The following is a 20,063-nucleotide window of genomic DNA, read 5'->3' as shown; positions in this document are numbered from 1 at the left end:
CTCAGCTCTGTTTGTTTCTGGACACCAGACCTAACCTGTTCCCCTCCACCACCACTCTCCCCTGTCTAGCGGAACTTGTCCTCACTCTTAATAATCTCCTTTGGCTCCTCCCACTTCCTCCAAACAAGAGGCGTAGCCATGGGCACTCGCACGGGTCCCAGCCTATGTTCCCTCTAAGTTGTGCGGGCGCACGCACGTTTTTCAACCAGCGCACAAAGGAAATTAATGTGCGCACAAAAGGTTAGTTACCTAAAATAATGTAGTATTCAAATACCACAATGCACGTCATTAACTTATGTCACCTCACCTTTCCTGTTCCAGTTTGTACAGCTGCATCACGGCGGCAGCCATCTTTGGTGGACAGTGTTCATATCGTAAAGTTTACAAAGATCTGTTTCAAATCCTGTAGATAGCTTACTAAGTTTTTATTGAAAAAGATCAGTCAAATGACCCTGTGGCTAAACACTGTCACAAGAAATTGATAAACATTACATACAAAGTAGCTTTACAGGTTTTAAGTGATGTCTTTGATGAACTGGCTGCACTGTGCAAGATTCTACAAAAGAGTGGCCTGACAGCGACTGATTCACTTCATTTTGCACGAGGCAGAATTAACAAGATAAGAAAGCAGTATCTGGGAGACAATGTTTCGTGGAGTGACAAAGTTAGTTTTGCTAAGCCAGCAACGTGAAGAAAATGTCACAGTAGATACAAGTTCGCTGTTGACTTTTATAAATAGTCTTTGTGTTCACTTAGAAGAAAGGTTTCCTGAAGATGAGGTACAAGAATGGTCAGCTTTTAATTTATCTGCAATTGCAGATTGTGACTTCACATTTGGCGATGAACAAGTTAATGCCTTATGTCTAAAATGTCATGATTTTCTAGCTGAAAATACTGGGAGTCAGACAGTTTAATGATTTCAAATTTTCCGTGCAAGAAAAAATTAAACCTAAACTGATTTGAGTTGAGTTGAATGGCATTCTTAGTAGTTATAAGTTTTATATATGTACATAATATTATTTTATAGAGGTGCACAAGATCATGACTGTCTTTGGTAATGTAACTAGAAGTGAGCAGAGATATAAAATTCTGGGTTTTCAATTCGACAGTGCCAAGAAAATATGTTGTATATACCAGTTGCGAATTAAATCCTTTTATCCACCACCTCTGGAACCATGTTTTCTGCGTCAATTGGTGCTTCAATCATAGGTAGTTTCTGTTTAATTCCATTTAACAGAAAAATGTTTATTTCACATTTCCAGTTTATTTTATTTAGTGATACAGTGCAGTGTTGAGCCCTTCGAGCCACGCTGCCCGAGTAACCCCTGACAATAGACAATAGGTGCAGGAGTAGGCCATTCGGCCCTTCGAGCCAGCACCGCCATTCACTGTCATCATGGCTGATCATCCACAATCAGTACCCAGTTCCTGCCTCATCCCCATAACCTTTGATTCCGCTATCTTTAAGAGCTCTATCTATCTCTTTCTTGAAAGCATCCAGAGACTTGGCCTCCACAGCCTTCTGGGGCAGAGTATTCCATATATTCACCACTCTCAGGGTGAAAAAGTTTTTCCTCAACTCTGCTCTAAGTGGCCTACCCCTAATTCTTAAACTGTGGCCTCTGGTTCTGGACTCACCCATCAGCGGGAACATGCTTCCTGCCTCCAGCTTGTGCAATCCCTTAATAATCTTATATGTTTCAATAAGATCCCCTCTCAGCCTTCTAAATTCCAGAGTATACAAGCCCAGTCGCTCCAATCTTTCGACATATGACAGTCCCGCCATCCCAGGAATTAACCTTGTGAACCTATGCTGCACTCCCTCAATAGCAAGAATGTCCTTCCTCAAATTTGGAGACCAAAACTGCACACAGTACTCCAGGTGTGGTCTCACCAGGGCCCTGTACAGCTGCAGAAGGATCTCTTTGCTCTTATACTCAATTCCCCTTGTTATGCAGGCGAACATGCCATTAGCTTTCTTCACTGCCTGCTGTACTTGCATGCTTGCTTTCAGTGACTGATGTACAAGAACACCTAGATCTCGTTGTGCTTCCCCTTTTCCTAACTTGACTCTATTTAGATAATAAACTGCCTTCCCGTTCTTACCACCAAAGTGAATAACCTCACATTTATCCACACTAAACTGCATCTGCTATGCATCTGCCCACTCACCCAGCCTGTCCAAGTCACCCTGCATTCTCATAACATCCTCCTCACATTTCACACTGCCACCCAGCTTTGTGTCATCGGCAAATTTGCTAATGTTACTTTTAATTCCCTCATCTAAATCATTAATGTATATTGTAAACAGCTGCGGTCCCAGCACTGAACCCTGTGGTACCCCACTGGTCACCGCCTGCCATTCTGAAAGGGACCCATTAATCGCTACTCTTTGTTTTCTGTCAGCCAGCCAATTTTCAATCCATGTCAGTACTCTGCCCCCAATACCATGTGCCCTAATTTTGCCCACTAATCTCCCATGTGGGACTTTGTCAAAGGCTTTCTGAAAGTCCAGGTATACTACATCCACTGGCTCTCCCTTGTCCATTTTCATAGTTACATCCTCAAAAAATTCCAGAAGATTAGTCAAGCACGATTTCCCCTTCATAAATCCATGCTGACTCGGACTGATCCTGTTACTACTATCCAGATGTGCCATAATTTCATCTTTTATAATTGACTCCAGCATCTTTCCCACCACTGACGTCAGGCTAACCGGTCTATAATTCCCTGTTTTCTCTCTTCCTCCTTTCTTGAAGAGAGGGACAACATTAGCCACCCTCCAATCCACAGGAACTGATCCTGAATCTATAGAACATTGGAAAATGATTACCAATGCGTCCACGATTTCTAAAGCCACCTCCTTAAGTACCCTGGGATGCAGACCATCAGGTCCCAGGGACTTACCAGCCTTCAGACCCAACAGCCTATCCAACACCATTTCCTGCCTAATATAAATTTCCTTCAATTCATCCATTACCCTAGGTCCTTTGGCCACTATTACATCTGGGAGATTGTTTGTGTCTTCCCTAGTGAAGACAGATCCAAAGTACCTGTTCAACTCGTCTGCCATTTCCTTGTTCCCCATAATAAATTCACCTGCTTCTGTCTTCAAGGGCCCAATTTTGGTCTTAACTATTTTCTTCCTTTTCACATACCTAAAGAAGCTTTTACTATCCTCCTTTATATTCTTGGCTAGTTTACCTTTGTACCTCATTTTTTCTCCACGTATTGCCTTTTTAGTTACCTTCTGTTGCTTTTTAAAAGTTTCCCAATCCTCTGGCTTCCCACTCATCTTTGCTATGTTATACTTCTTTTCTTTTATTTTTATACTGTCCATTACTTCCCTTGTCAGCCACAGCCTCCCCTTACTCCCCTTAGGATCTTTCTTCCTCTTTGGAACGAACTGATCCTGCACCTTCCGCATTATTCCCAGAAACACTTGCCATTGCTGTTCCACTGTCATCCCTGCTAGGGTATTGTTCCATTGAACTTTGGCCAGCTCCTCCCTCATAGCACCATAGTTCCCTTTGTTCAACTGTAATGCTGACACTTCCGAGTTTCCCTTCTCCCTCTCAAACTAATTAACTCTAGCCTAATCACAGGACAACTTACAATGAATGACCAGTTAACCTATCTGGTACGTCTTTGGATTGTGGGAGAAAACTGAAGCACCCAGGGAAAACCCACCGCATTCCACAGGGACAATGTACAGGCTCTTTACAGACGATGCCAGAATCAAACTCCAAACTCTGGAATGCCAAGTGCTGCAATAGTGTCACACTAACCATGATGCTACCGCGCCACCCATTATTTCTTTTGAATGCCATTTTCCATGCTGCTTGCATTAAATTATAAATAGCTGTTTTCCCTAAGTCTACTATTTGAGTAGAAATGGAAGACATTTTTTCAACTTACAGTGTCACTAAGGAAAGGACTTTTCTTTTGTATAAGTGACAACATTGTCACTTAACCAAAAGTTAACTGATAAATCTGTAAGAGAACATGGGTACCATTTGGAAAGCACAGCTTAGATACAGAAACGCAAAGGAAAAAAAAACAAACAAATTCAGAACTGCTTGGATGATGAAAGAAACAGAGAGAAAATATGAAAATATATTGTACATACCAATGAGAACTCGACAGCGCACAAAGGAATCAGAGGGTAGCAGAAAATTAAAGTAAGATAGCATATAAGAATAGCTGCCAACATGAATGAGAGGGCAGTCAATGGAAGAGTGACGCCTATGGATGCCAAGGGCACTGTTGAGTCATTAAATGGGTAATTCCAAAATAATAGTAAAGGAAGAGATAGCTGAGACACTACATCTGTTAAAAATTGTGAGATTGTTGATACCAAAAAAAAAATCTGTATGTAAAATAGATGAGTCATCTGTTCTGGATAGGAATGCATCCTTAGATTTTGAGTGAAGCAGATAAGGAGGTTATCGGACATTGACAATAGTCTTCCAATTCTTTGGATACAGGAATGAAACCAGAGGACTGAGAAGTAGCAAATGTTAATCCCTCATTTAAAAACAGAGATAAGCTCAGTAATTAATGGTCAGTCAGTTTTATCAGAAAAGCTCTGAGAAACAGAACAGGATGAGCAAAGAAGAAACTGAATTAGACCATAAGATCATAAGACACAGGAGTAGAATTAGGCCATTTAGCCCATTAAGTCTGCTCCACCATTTCATCATAACTGATTTATTATCCCTCTTAACCCCGTTTTCCTGCCCTCCTTGTAACCTTTGACACCCTTACTAATAAAGAACCTATCAACCTCTGCTTTAAATATACCCAGTGACTTGGTCCCCACACCTGTCAGTGACAATAGAACCATAGAAACTACAGCACAGAAACAGGCCCTTTGGCCCTTCTTGGCTATGCCAAACCATTTTCTGCCTAGTCCCACTGACCTGCACACGGACCATATCCCTCCATAGAACTCCACAGATTCACCACCCACTGACTAAATACATTTCTTCTCATCACTGAAGGGACATCTCTCTATTCTGAGGCTGTGCCATCTGGGTCTAGACTCCCTCACTATAGGAAACATCCTCTCTGTCTAGGTCTTTCAATATTTGATAAGTTTCAATGAAATCCTCCCTCATTCTTCTAAACTCCTGTGAGCATCTTCTATCCATGCTTGTATCTTTCCTGTAATACCATGGGTTCTTATCTTGTTTACCAGCCTCATGTGCGATACCCTATCAAAGGCCTTTTGAAAATCCAAGTAAACAACATACACTGACTCTCCTTTGTATATTTCTTCAAAGAATTACAATAGGTTTGTCAGACAGGATTTCCCCTAAAGGAAACAATGCTGACTTTGGTTTACTTTATCATGTGCCTCCAAGTACCCCAAAACCTCATCCTTAATAACAGACTCTAACATCTTCTCAACCATTGAAGTCAGGTGTAATTGTTCTATAATTTCCTTTCTTTTGCCTCCCTCCCTTCTTAAAGAGTAGAGCAACATTTGCAATTTTCCAGTCCTCCAGAACCATTCTGTGAAAAATTATTTTAAGGACTGAAGGAAGTTGAGTAGAAACATTTACCAGGGATTGGTGTTGAGGTTATTGTTAACTTTAATATATTCAGAGGAGTGGAACCCAGTGTGATCACCTGCTGCTGGAACCCAACGACTTCAAGGTTCGACTTGTGCATTCAGAGATGCTTTTCTGCACACCACTGTTATAACGCATGGTTATTTGAGTTACTGTCACCTTCCTGTCAATTTGAACCAGTCTGGTCATTCTCTTCTGACCTCTCTCAATAACAAGGCGTTTTCATCCACAGGATTGCCACTCACTGGATGTTTTATGTTTTCTGCACCGTTCTCTGTAAACTCTAGAGATTGTTGTGCGTGAAAATCCCAGGAGGTCAGCAGTTTCTAAGCTACTCAAAATAACCCTTCTTGCACAATCATTCCACAGTCAAAGTCACTCTAGATCACATTACTTCCCCATTCTAATGCTTGGTCAGTCAAACCATGTCTTAGATGCTTTTTTTCCCCCATTGCGTTGCTGCCACATGATTGGCTAATAAATATTTGCATTAATGAGGTGTACAGGTATAGCTAATAAAGTGGTCACTAATTATATATTAATGACGTGACTTGGGAGTGCAAATTACAATTTCCAAGTTTGTAACTGACATACGATTTGGCAAAAAATGTGGTACTTGGAGGCACATGATAAAGTAAGCCAAAGTCAGCATTGTTTCCTTTAGGGGAAATCCTGTCTGACAAACCTATTGTAATTCTTTGAAGAAATATACAAAGGAGAGTCAGTGTATGTTGTTTACTTGGATTTTCAAAAGGCCTTTGACAAGGTATTGCACATGAGGCTGGTAAACAAGAGCCCATGGTATTGATAAATTGAAGGATTCAAACACATTGATGAACCGAGTAGACGCATGACTTCCCAGCTGTTTTCACTAGGTAAATTTAATCACCTGGAATATTCCAACATCACAAAATGTGTTCCATAACATACACGATAAATATTGCAATACACTTTCTTAAGTGATCAGTTAGTCTAACTTTGGTGATTGGAAGGTGTTGGAATCAATTGTTAAGGATGTGGTTTCAGGGTACGTGGAAGCACAGGATAAAACAGGCCAAAGTCAGCATGATTTCCCTAAAGGAAAATCTTGTTTGATAAATCTGTTGGAATTCTTTGAAGAAATAACAAGCAGGGTAGACAAAAGGAGAACTGATGGATGTTGTGTACTTGGATTTTCAGAAGCCTTTGACAAGGTGCTGCACATGAGGCTATTACATGGTATTACAGGAAAGACTACTGGCTGATTAGCAGGAGGCAAAGAGTCAGAATAAATGAAGCCTTTTCTGGTTGACTGCCAGTGACTAGTGGTGCTCTGCATGGGTTGTGTTGGGAGTGCTTCTCTTTATGATTGGGATGACAGAATTGTTGGGTTTGTGGCCAGGTTTGCAGATGACACGAAGACAAATGGAGGGGCTACAGAAGGACTTATACAGACGAGGAGAATGGGCCAAAAAGTGGCAGATGGAATACGGTGTCAGGAATTGTATGGTCATACACTTTGGTAGAAGAAATAACAGTGTAGACTATTTTCTAAATAGAGAGAAAATTCAAAAATCTGGGGTGCAAAGGGACTTGGAAGTCCTCATGCAGGATTCCCCAAAGGTTAATTTGCAGGTTGAGTCAATGGTAATGTAGTGTTAGCATTCATTTTGAGAGGGCTAGAATATAAAAGCAAGGATGTAATGATGAGGCTTTATTAGGCATTGGTAAAACCGCACTTAGAGTATTGTGAGCAGTTTTGCACCCCTCATCTAAGGAAGGATGTGCTGACATTGTAGAGGGTTCGAAGGAGATTCACGAAAATGATTCCAGGATTGAAACGGTTATCATAGGAAAAGCGTTTGATGGCTCTGGGCTCCTACTCACAGGAATTCAGAAGAATGAGGGGCATCGCTTTGAAACCTATTGAGTGTTAAAAGGCCTCAATAGAGTGGTGAGGAGAGGGCGTTCCCTACGGTGGAAGAGTCTAACCAGAGGGGACAGTCTCAGAATGGAGGGACATCCATTTAGAACAGAGATGAGGAGAAATTTCCTTCGCTGGAGAGTGGTAACTATGTGAAATTCATTGCCACATGCAGCTGTGAAGGCCAAGTCATTGGGTATATTTAAGGCAAAAGTTGATAGATTCTTTATTAGTCGGGGCTGAGAGGGAAATAACTGGATAAACATAACATTTCAGTACTCTGAGGAAGGTTGTCATGCCTAGTTTAGTGTTGGTCAGTATACTCTTCATTCTCGTAAAGGTGTCTTTTGCCATCCCTATTCCATTGTATCTATTGTATAGCTGACCTTATTACTGTTTTATTTAACTACTTAATTATCAGAATAATTGTCTTCTTATAAATGGCCATTTCTCCTGATACAAAATGTCATTTTTTATATAAAGAAAAAAATAGTTTTGATTTCATACCACTAAAAACATTCATACACTCCTGAACCTCTACTTTTTTTTCCTGGAACTCATTTCTAGCTCTTACCTTATCAGCCATATTTTCTGATGGGAACTCTTCTATGCTAATTTTCCTTCTTCTCTCTGCTCGTACTTCTGCATAGCTGTGGGATACATGAAAATTAACAACTAAATGACGACAGCTAGTTCAAGAAATTCCCAATTTTATTTTAATTTCAGAACATGCTGTTACTTCCTTGACTTAAAAGTAAAACATCTTCCAAGATTAATTGTGACCTTGCTATAGGTTATTGCTTGCCCAGTTAGATACAGATTGGTGTACCGCTTTGTTGAACACCTTTGCTCTGTCCATCACAAAAAGGCAGGATCTCCTGGTGGCTACCCATTTCAATTTGACTTCCCATTCCCATTCTGACATGTCTATCCACGACCTCCTCTACTGTCACAATGACACCAAACTCAGGTTGGAGGAGTAGCACCTCATATTCCATCTGAATATGCTCCAACCCTTTGGCATGAACATTGACTTCGCTAACTTCTGGTACTTTTCCCCTGCCTTCCTCCTCCTTCCTTTTACCAGGTCCATTCTGGCTACTCTCTCACCCCTTCTCATACTCCAATATGAGTGAGGTTATGTTTTGGAGCATGTTGATATTAAGGGAGAGGAGGTGTTGGAATTGTTAAAATACATTAGGACGGGTAAGTCCCCGGGGCCTGATGGAATATTCTTCAGGCTGCTCCATGAGGTGAGGGAAGATTGCTGAGCCTCTGGCTAGGAACTTTATGTCCTCGTTGTCCACAGGAATAGTACCGGAGGATTGGAGGGAGGCGAATGTTGTCCCCTTGTTCAAAAAAGGTAGTAGGGATAGTCCGGGTAATTATAGACCAGTGAGCCTTACGTCTGTGGTGGGAAAGCAGTCGGAAAAGATTCTTAGAGATAGGATCTATGGACATTTAGAGAATCATGGTCTGATCAGGGACAGTCAGCATGGCTTTGTGAAGGACAGATCGTGTCTAACAAGCCTGATAGAGTTCTTTGAGGAGGTGACCAGGCATATAGATGAGGGTAGTGCAGTGGATGTGATCTATATGGATTTTAGTAAGGCATTTGACAAGGTTCCACACAGTAGGCTTATTCAGAAAGTCAGAAGGCATGGGATCCAGGGAAGTTAGGCCAGGTGGATTCAGAATTGGCTTGCCTGCAGAAAGCAGAGGGTCGTGGTGGAGGGAGTACATTCAGGTTGGAGGGTTGTGACTAGTGGTGTCCCACAAGGATCGGTTCTGGGAACTCTACTTTTCGTGATTTTTATTAACGACCTGGAGGTGGGGGTAGAAGGGTGGGTTGGCAAGTTTGCAGACGACACAAAGGTTGGTGATGTTGTAGGTAGTGTACAGGATTGTAGAAGATTGCAGAGAGACATTGATAGGATGCAGAAGTGGGCTGAGAAGTGGCAGATGGAGTTCAACCCAGAGAAGTGTGAGGTGGTACACTTTGGAAGGACAATCTCTAAGACAGAGTACAAAGTAAATGGCAGGATACTTGGTACTGTGGAGGAGCAGAGGGATCTGGGGGTACATGTCCACAGACCCCTGAAAGTTGCCTCACAGGTAGATAGGTTAGTTAAGAAAGCTTATGGGGTGTTAGCTTTCATAAGTCAAGGGACAGAGTTTAAGAGTCGTGAGGTAATGATGCAGCTCCATAAAACTCTGGTTAGGCCACACTTGGAGTATTGTGTCCAGTTCTGGTCGCCTCACTATAGGAAGGATGTGGAAGCATTGGAAAGGGTACAGAGGAGATTTACCAGGATGCTGCCTGGTTTAGAGAGTATGCATTATGATCAGAGATTAATGGAGGTAGGGCTTTATTCTCAGGAGAGAAGGAGGATGAGAGGAGACATTATCATGTATACAAGATATTAAGAGGAGTAGATAGAGTGGACAGCCAGTGCCTCTTCCCCAGGGCACCACTGTTCAATACAAGAGGACATGGCTTTAAGGTAAGGGGTGGGAAGTTCAAGGGGGATATTAGAGGAAGGTTTTTTTACTCAGAGAGTGGTTGGTACATGGAATACACTGCCTGAGTCAGTGGTGGAGGCAGATACACTAGTGAAATTTAAGAGACTGCTTGACAGGTATATGGAGGAATTTAAGGTGGGGGGTTATATGGGAGGCAGGGTTTTAAGGGTCGGCACAACATTGTAGGCCAAAGGGCCTGTGCTGTGCTGTACTGTTCTATGTTCTATATTCTCTTTTCCACTTCTGCCCATCACTTCCCTCTGGTTCACATTCTCCTTCCCTTTATTCCACTAACCTCTCCTATTAAATTCCTCTTTCTTTAGCCCTTTAACTTTTCCACCTATCCCTTCCCAGCTTCCTTTTCCTTTTTTATCCTCTTTCACCTTTCCAACTTCCTACCCACCTGGTCTCAATCTATCACCTGCCAGCTTTACTGCTTCCCCTCCCCCAACCTTCTTATTCTATCTACTCACGCAACACACATCAAAGTTGCTGGTGAACGCAGCAGGCCAGGCAGCATCTCTAGGAAGAGGTACAGTCGACGTTTCGGGCCGAGACCCTTCGTCAGGACTAACTGTAGGAAGAGCTAGTGAGAGATTTGGAAGTGGGAGGGGGAGGGGGAGATCCAAAATGATAGGAGAAGACAGGAGGGGGAGGGATGGAGCCAAGAGCTGGACAGGTGATTGGCAAAAGGGATATGAGAGGATCATGGGACAGGAGGCCCAGGGAGAAGGAAAAGGGGGGGGGGGGGGGAATCCAGAGGATGGGCAAGGGGTATAGTCAGAGGGAGAAAAAGGAGGGCACCCTCCTTATTTGGCGTACTGACCTCTACCTTGCCAAGGCACAGCGACAACTCGCAGATACCTCCTCTTATTTACCCCTCGATCGTGACCCCACTAAGGAGCACCAGGCCATTGTCTCCCACACCATCACCGACTTTATCCGCTCAGGGGATCTCCCATCCACTGCTACCAACCTTATAGTTCCCACACCCCGCACTTCCCGTTTCTACCTCCTACCCAAGATCCACAAACCTGCCTGTCCTGGCCGACCTATTGTCTCAGCTTGCTCCTGCCCCACCGAACTGGTTTCTGCATACCTTGAGCAACTTTGATGTGTGTTGCTTGAATTTCCAGCATCTGCAGAATTCCTGTTGTCTGCATACCTTGACACGGTTTTATCCCCCCTTGTTCAATCCCTTCCTACTTATGTTCGTGACACTTCTCACGCTCTTAAACTTTTCAATGATTTTAAGTTTCCTGGCCCCCACCGCTTTATTTTCACCATGTATGTCCAGTCCCTATATACTTCCATCCCCCACCAGGAAAGTCTTAAAGCTCTGTTTCTTTTTGGATTCCAGACCTAATCAGTTCCCCTCTACCACCACCCTGCTCCGTCTAGTGGAATTAGTCCTTACTCTTAATAATTTCTCCTTTGGCTCCTCCCACTTCCTCCAAACTAAAGGTGTAGCTATGGGCACCCGTATGGGTCCTAGCTATGCCTGCCTTTTTGTTGGCTTTGTGGAACAATCTATGTTCCGTGCCTATTCTGGTATCTGTCCCCCACTTTTCCTTCGCTACATCGACGACTGCATTGGCTCTGCTTCCTGCACGCATGCTAAGCTCGTTAACTTTATTAACTTTGCCTCCAACTTTCACCCTGCCCTCAAGTTTACCTGCCATTTCCGACACCTCCCTCCCCTTTCTAGATCTTTCTGTCTCTGTATCTGGAGACAGCTTATCCACTGATGTCTACTATAAGCCTACTGACTCTCACTGTTATCTGGACTATTCCTCTTCTCAACTTGTCTCTTGCAAAAATGCCATCCCCTTCTCGCAATTCCTCCATCTCCGCCGCATCTGCTCTCAGGATGAGGCTTTTCATTCCAGGACGAGGGAGATGTCTTCTTTTTTTAAAAGAAAGGGGCTTCCCTTCCTCCACTATCAACTCTGCTCTCAAACGCATCTCCCCCATTTCACGTACATCTGCTCTCAGTCCATCCTCCCACCACCCCACTAGGAACAGGGTTCCCCTGGTCCTCACCTACCACCCCACCAGCCTCCGGGTCCAACATATTATTCTCCGTAACTTCCGCCACCTCCAACGGGATCCCACCACTAAGCACATCCTTCCCTCCCCCCCTCTCTCTGCATTCCGCAGGGATCGCTCCCTACGCAACTCCCTTGTCCATTCGTCCCCCCCATCCCTCCCCACTGATCTCCCTCCTGGCACTTATCCTTGTAAGCAGAACAAGTGCTACACATGCCCTTACATTTCCTCCCTTACCACCATTCAAGGCCCCAGACAGTCCTTCCGGGTGAGGCGACACTTCACCTGTGAGTTGGCTGGGGTGATATACTGCGTCCGGTGCTCCCGATGTGGCCTTCTATATATTGGTGAGACCCGACACAGACTGGGAGACCGCTTTGCTGAACACCTATGCTCTGTCCACCAGAGAAGGCAGGATCTCCCAGTTGCCACACATTTTAATTCCACATCCCATTCCCACTCTGACATGTCTATCCACAGCCTCCTCTACTGTAAAGATGAAGCCACACTCAGGTTGGAGGAACAACACCTTATATTCCGTCTGGGTAGCCTCCAATCTGATGGCATGAACATCAACTTCTCTAACTTCCGCTAATGCCCCACCTCCCCCTCGTACCCCATCCGTTATTTATTTTTATACACACATTCTTTCTCTCTCTCTCCTTTTTCTTCCTCTGTCTCTCTGACTATTTTCCTTGCCCATCCTCTGGTTACACCCCCCCCCTGTCTTTCTTCCCGGACCTCCTGTCCCATGATCCTCTCATATCCCTTTTGCCAATCACCTGTCCTGCTCCTGGCTCCATCCCTCCCCCTCCTGTCTTCTCCTAACATTTTGGATCTCCCCCTCCCCCTTTCAAATCTCTTACTAACTCTTCCTTCAGTTAGTCCTGACGAAGGGTCTCGGCCTGAAACGTCGACTGTACCTCTACCTAGAGATGCTGCCTGGTCTGCTGCGTTCACCAGCAACTTTGATGTGTGTTGCTTGAATTTCTAGCACCTGCAGAATTCCTGTTGTTGCGTGAATAAAAAGGTGGTGGTGGGAAGAGAAGGAGATAGCTAGAAGGTGATAGGTGAAGCCAGGTGGGTGGGAAAGACAAAGGGCTGGAAAGGAAGGAATCTGATAGAGAAGAATGGTCTATAGAAGAAAGGGAAGGAGAAAAGGACCCAGGGGGAGGTGATAGGCAGGTGAGAAGACCTTGATGGCTTGAAAATTGGGTAAAAAACAAATTCCCAGCTCCTCCCTTCTTCTATTCCCCACTCTGGCCCCTTACCCCTTCTCACCTGCCTATCACCTTCTCCCAAGGCACCTTCTCCTTCACTGCCTCCGATGGTCCATTCTCCTCTCCAGCCCTTTTACCTTTCCTACCCACCCGGTTTCACCTATCACCTTCTAGCTTGTCCTCTCGCCACCTTTTTATTCTGTCACCTTCATCCTTCCTTTCCAGTCCTGAAGAAGAATCTCAGTTCGAGATGTTGCCTGATCTGCTGAATTCCTCAATCAGGTTGTTTTACTGATACAACTTTAATCACAGTTTACATGCAGATTAAAAAACCACATGATTACTTTGGTGCCTTTTACTTCCAATTATTTCTTCCTTTATATTCTTTCCCATTGTGTGATTGCTGTTAGGGAACCTATACATTAATCCAACGCAAGACTTCTTGCCTTTAGTATTTTGTACTCTCATCCAAATCATTTCTACATTCGGGTTTCCTAATTAAAACCATCCCTCCTTTTTATACTGATTGCAGAAGACTCAGAAAAGCCTGAACAACTTCAACTGGTAACACTGAACACTGGAAGAAATTCACCGTATGTAACACGTTATGTATTAGTGTGGACTACCATACATGTGATGGACATTAAACCTTTTGAAGACCTATCTAATTTCTCCTAGTTCAATAACATTAAAAGAAGTCAAAGAAATTTGACATTTGTTGTTTCCCCACTGAAGCAAAGTACAACTAAAGTTTTTTTTTCCTCTCATATAATCACATAATGATCTTCATTTGTAAATGTGTGAAGGTGATGATTATATAGAAAAGGAAGACAAATTGTACTTTAATTTTGATTGCAAATAGGAATAAAAATGTGTGTCATGCTAGATTAAATATTTGCAGAAATTCATTTACCTTACAACAGTATGAGTACAGACTATAAATTCTGGTCTGGAGTTCCATTGATGATAGGTAATGTAATAATGAGTCTGAAGCCACATCCATTGTTGCCCTTTTGTAAGAAACCTGTAGTAGCATGATTTGCCTTTTCCATACTGCATCACTAAAACAATAAAAGAAGACATCTATCACAAATTTATGCTACTCATGTTTTCCATACACTAGCCATTTGAATATTCAATCTTTATTATTAGATATAAAAATAAAAATGACACTATTTCCAAAATTTAGCTAGTTGTCACCGCATTATTTAGAGGGTCAAGATATAGGCCTATTCAATTTTACATCTGAATTTATACATATAAAGGAAATTGAAAATCTTGTCATAAATAGCCTGATATTCACGTTCTTACAGTAATTAAGGATCCTATGCAATTTATTTTTACTTTAACAAGAGGCATTTTTGGAATGTTAGAATAGCTGACATTTTTTGTTTACTCTCAAGTTTCCCAGCTTAATGTAGCTGATCAAAATGTCTCAGACAATTCTGCAGGTCTACTAATGGGACGAGGAAAAGTTCATCAATCCCCCAAGTTTGTTTTACCATTTAATGGGATTTTAGCTAACCTAACAATCTCCATAACCCTAGATACTGAATGGTGAAAGATATATCAATCTCACATTAAGTAATTACCAATTGATCTATCCTTAACACATTTTTGATAAGAGAATTTTGAGTTTTCTCCACCATTTGTATGAAGTGATAACACTAAAGAAAAGTAAAGTTCTCATTTTAAGTATACTCCCTTGAAGCCAACAAAATTTTTTCCTGAAGAATATTAAAGACAAAAAGCATATGCAACATGATCAAATAACAATTGATTATCAGCATACATTATGGACCTCTAGATTGCTATGAAATATTTTAGTTACTCTCAAGTATTTTAGTAGTACTGCTTGAAAGATTTTTGCACATTTCTAATATAACTGTAATACTAAAAATTCTTATTGAAGTTAATTAAATGACAGTCCAATTTTCTCTGATTCTAATAACTATGCCATAAATAAACTTATCCTTGTATTTCTTCATATATGTTAAGGGTACCACAACATGTTCTCTTCCAGCCAGTTCATTGTCTGTGACCCATTCCATTCAAAGTGCATTTATTATCAAAGAATGTATAAATTATACAACCTTAAGATTTGTTTGCTTAACAGGCATTCACAAAGCAAGGAACCTGAAAGAGCCCAAATTAAAAAAAAAGACCAACCCGTAGCACCCACAGAGAAAGAGAGAGAGAAGAAAAACAAACCGTGAGCAAAGACAACCTTCCAAACCAAATTGTCCTTAGATCTATCACTCCCCTTTATTGTTTGCAGTGATAGTTTACCACGATTTACTTAAAAAGATTATTAATAATGCTTTTAATCAAACTCCTTTGCTTTCGAACCACCAGTAAGCTGTCGCATGTCTTCTGTAACGCCATCTTAAATATTAATCTCAAAAACCCATGGGCACTAATAGTTCTAACAACAGCGTAGTACAGGAACAGGCCCTTCATACAACAATGTTGACAAACTCATTAAACTAGTAATTAAAACACCAAGTAAACTAATCTCTTCTCCTTACAGCTGTCCAAATCCCTCCATCTCTGCCTGTTTATGTGCCTATCTAAGAGTCTCTTAAACCCCCCACCATCATATTTGCCTCTTTTACCACTCCTGGCAGTGCTTTCCAGACAATTACCACCCTCTGTGTAAGAAAAGGCATGCTCTGCAGATCTCCTTTGAATTCACCTTAAATGCATGCCCTCAGTGGGGAAAAGGATATTAACTGCCTGCTCTACATATGCCCCGCAGCCTTTGCCCCTCCAGAGAAAACATCTCTGTACTATCTCCACACGCTCCACACCAGTCCTATAATGCAGCAATGAAAATTGAATGCAATACTCTAGATGCAACTTAAACAGTTTTATAATGCTGCCTTGTAACTTCTGGATTCTGAACTCAATGCCTGGACAAATATGCCATATGCCTTCTTTATTCTCATGTCAACTTATGCAGCTATTTTAAGGGGGCTATGGATTTGGTCTGCAAGATCACTCTGTACATCAAAACTGTTAAGAGTCTTGAAATTAACTGCATACTGTCCCTTTATATTTGATCTTCCAAAGTGCAATACCTCACACTTGTCTGGATTAAACTCCATCTGCCATTTTTCCATTCATATCTGCAATTAATCTACATGTATCCCACTGTATCCTTCGGCAATCTACAATATCACCAATATTTGTATTGTCTGCAAAATAACTGATCTACCCATCCACAGCTGAGATCCCAATACAGATCCCTGGGGAATAATATTAGTCATGAACCTCTAGCCAGAATGTCCCATCAACGGCCACCCTCTGAATTCTAAGAGCAAGCCAATTCCAAATCCAAATGGCCAATTCACTACTGATCCCATGCACCTCAGTCTTCTGGATGAGCCCAAAATCTGGGACTTGTCAAATGTCTTCACAAAATTCTTGTAAGCTTTATCCTCATCAATCACTTTTGTTACCTCCTTTAAAAAGTTGTATCAAGTGAATAAGATATGATTTCCCCCCAAAAAGCCATGCTATCTCAATTTAAGCCATGGCTCTCCAAAAGATCATCAACCTTATTCTGAAGAATCCTCTCCCCTGTCTTCCATACAACTGACATGAGACTCACCGGTCTATAGCGACCAGAATTAACCCAATTTCCTTCTTTGAACAAGGGAACAACATTAGCTACTCACAAGTTCCCGGGACCCTGGCTGTAAGCTAGAGAGGATGTGAAGAACTTGGGAAAGGCCCCAGCAATCTCATCTCTTGCCTCTCTCAATAATCTAGCCCCTGGGACTTATCCACCTTAATGTTCTTCAGGAGATCCAAACTACCTCTTCCTTAATAATAAAATGCCCTAGCACATTAGCACTGTCCATACTGATCACGCTAACCGCCAAGTCCTTCTCTATGTTAAATAGTGATACTCAAATACTTACTTAGGAATTCACCAATGTCCATTGCCTTCAACTACATGTACCCTATTTTATCCTTAAGAGTTCCTACCCTCTCTCAAGTTATCCTCTTGCTCTTAATGTAGGTTTATAATGTTTTAGAATTGTCTATAATCCCACTGGCAAGGACGTTTCATAGTCTCTTTTGGCTCTCCTATATCCCTTGTTTTATCTTCTCGTAGCTTCTTTATAATCTTCAAGGTCAGTTTTATTTTTTTAAACTTCCTAAACCTTATAAACACTTCCTTTTACTTCATGACTAAACTCACCACCTCCCTTGTAACTTAGGGATCCCTTACCTTGCCATTCTTGTCCTTCCTTCTTGCTGGAAAATACCTGTCCTGAACTCTGTGCAGCTGGTCTTCAGATAAGCTCCACGTCAGATGTGGATTTGCAAAAAGACAGCTGCTTCCAAATAACTCCCGCGTTCCTAGCTAATATATTCATAGACTGCCTTGCCCCAATTTAGTACTCTCCAGCAAGGTCCATACCTAACCCTTTACTTCAGCTATCTTGAAACTTGTGGAGATTCCATTAATCAATATTTTAACTATAAATCAACATTCCGAAATAACTGTCTGGTTTCTTTTGAGCTAAGTACCTTACACCTCTCAAGAATAATTAAGGTTAAAATTCTTTCACAACATAAATGCTCCTACATCTTTTTATATAGCTGTTGGCGTACCTAAAATTAAACTGGTCAGCTCCTAATAAAATCCCCTTCTTTAACATCTTGCTGCAGGGTCTCAAAAATGTCAATCTCACTGCTTCTACTGATGCTGCCTAATACATTAAATTAGTCCAGCACTTCGCTTTTTTTCTGTTTCAGATTACAGCATCTGCAGTCTCGTATCTCCACTTCAATGCTCTTTCTATTTTGGTGATATCTTGCTTCACAGTGTTTCTGTATGTTCCTAAAATTTCTCACTTCTTTGGATCACAATTGTATTTGAATTAATGTCAATTATAATTTCTCATTACCTTGTTCTTTAAGACAATCTTATGAAGACAACAGTTCTTTAGCAAGTTCTGCATATGGTGTGCATCATATTTAAATATCACATGTCTATCAAATCATGCATATCGTTACATAGCTAACATAAAATTTAACTATAATAAAGCTAAACCACAAACAGATAAGAAATTTAAGAATTCTGAAACATTCAGATATTATCAATATAAAATGGCCTTAGATTTTCTCTATAGGTCTTCCCATTATCTACTCTCACAGATTACAGAATCCTTAATTCTCTTACTGGGTCTTCACTAACACACCATTACGTTCAATGGTCATACTAAGAACCTACACCATTCATTGGTACCCACAGAAACATCATTATGTTGAACTTTGGTTATGGACCTTCCTCTAAGTTTGTTTCATATGAGAGTGCTTCTTAAGCTTTTCCTTGAGGCTGAGAGTGGATCTGATGGGTAACGGAAGGATTGGAGATCAGAAACAACGCTAAGTGTTGACTCTCTGTACAGTTTATGATAAAAAACCGGTAACTATAAACTTATCCTCCATTAACCATCAGAATTTACTCACAGTGCTCATGGCATTTTGCTAAATTTTCCAAGTCATCCACATGGTAGTAATCGTAGCCAGATGTTCCCAGCACCTCAAAGGGTAAATAGCCAATTACTCGAGGTGCCCTATAACAAATACAAATAACAAGTTAAGGTTTAACGAAGGACAACATTTTGTCACAATTGATGTGCATTACCTCATCCACTCAGTTGTTTTCAAAGTTCACTATCCTCAACAAAAATAGCAGAAATTACTTACCAACATACAGATTAGAGGCAAAGGTAAGCCTGCTATCTTTAGCCTACCATGTAATTTAACAGGATCATGTCTGATTTAATCATAACCTCATCTTTAGTTTCCTGGGTTTTGCTCACCCATGCTATGCTTAGCAAAAGGCCATCAACTGCCATCTGAAAAATATTCAAAAATCCAACTTCCACTGCTCATTAAAGAGGAAAGCTGCAGAGACACACAAACTTCAGAGAAAAATAGATCCTGGCACATAACCTTTAAGTCCGATGACTCTTTATTTTAAAACTATGGCCCTTAGTTCTAGATTCCTCCACAATCAAACATTCTCTCCCTTTCTATCCCGAATGCCAGTAGATACATACCCAACCTGTCCAAACTTTAACAATAAGACAACCTTCCCATTTCAGTATACAGTATATAAAGCAGAACCTCTCAACTTTTGTATTTATTTCCCTAAACAGTAAAGAACAACATTGTTAGCTTTACTATTTAATCTCTTTTTTAAAAACTAACATCTTGCTCCAGAACACACTGATCCCCTTGTATCACAAGCCCCAAACTCTGGACTGTAGTATTCCCTTTATAAACTCTTCCATCTCACTTTCAAACTCTACAAATCTTTTCTTTGCTTGGTACTCTCCACTACACCCACCTCCCAACTACAATAGTAAATTAATATTTTAAAATCATAGAACAAACCTGTGATCAAGAAACAGAAATTTCCACTCTAAGCTGTGTCTTGAAGTAAATTCTTCATTTGGTTCTTCAATAGTGCACATTTCCTATATTTCAAAAATGAATACCTTTTAGAAAATAATGACTGGAGGTAATTCAATCACAATTATTTTATACTGTAAAATAACATAGTATCAAAATTGGCTGAACCAAATTATGAAGAGATTTCCTTCATTTACTTCATCATCATACCTTAACAAGCTGTGGTGTAGCTAATCTGACTGTTGCTAAAAAGCAAATTCTTCCTTCAAATGCTGACTTTAGAGGCCGTCCAAATCCATTTTGGGCAGAACAAGGCACTAAATGAAATTTTAGAAGTCATAATTTGAATGTTTG

At 41.3% G+C, this 20,063-nt stretch overlaps 1 protein-coding gene across 4 annotated transcripts in view; it reads right to left on the bottom strand.

Moving 5' to 3' along the window:
• clocka (clock circadian regulator a) overlaps window positions 1–20,063 on the bottom strand; it is a 130,967-nt gene that overhangs the window by 35,110 nt on the left and 75,794 nt on the right. For all 4 annotated transcript variants that reach the window (XM_072252689.1, XM_072252691.1, XM_072252690.1 and 1 more), the window contains 5 exons: window positions 19,920–20,026; window positions 19,692–19,774; window positions 18,759–18,865; window positions 14,185–14,332; window positions 8,054–8,129 (listed from right to left, as the gene is read on the bottom strand). In XM_072252689.1, the coding sequence (XP_072108790.1) occupies window positions 8,054–8,129; window positions 14,185–14,332; window positions 18,759–18,865; window positions 19,692–19,774; window positions 19,920–20,026 (521 nt within the window). The remainder of the gene's footprint in view (window positions 1–8,053; window positions 8,130–14,184; window positions 14,333–18,758; window positions 18,866–19,691; window positions 19,775–19,919; window positions 20,027–20,063) is intronic.

This window comes from Mobula birostris, chromosome 3 (assembly GCF_030028105.1).
Source record: "Mobula birostris isolate sMobBir1 chromosome 3, sMobBir1.hap1, whole genome shotgun sequence".
Classification (NCBI taxonomy): Eukaryota; Metazoa; Chordata; class Chondrichthyes; order Myliobatiformes; family Myliobatidae; genus Mobula; species Mobula birostris.
This window is presented reverse-complemented; position numbering and strand designations above follow the sequence as displayed.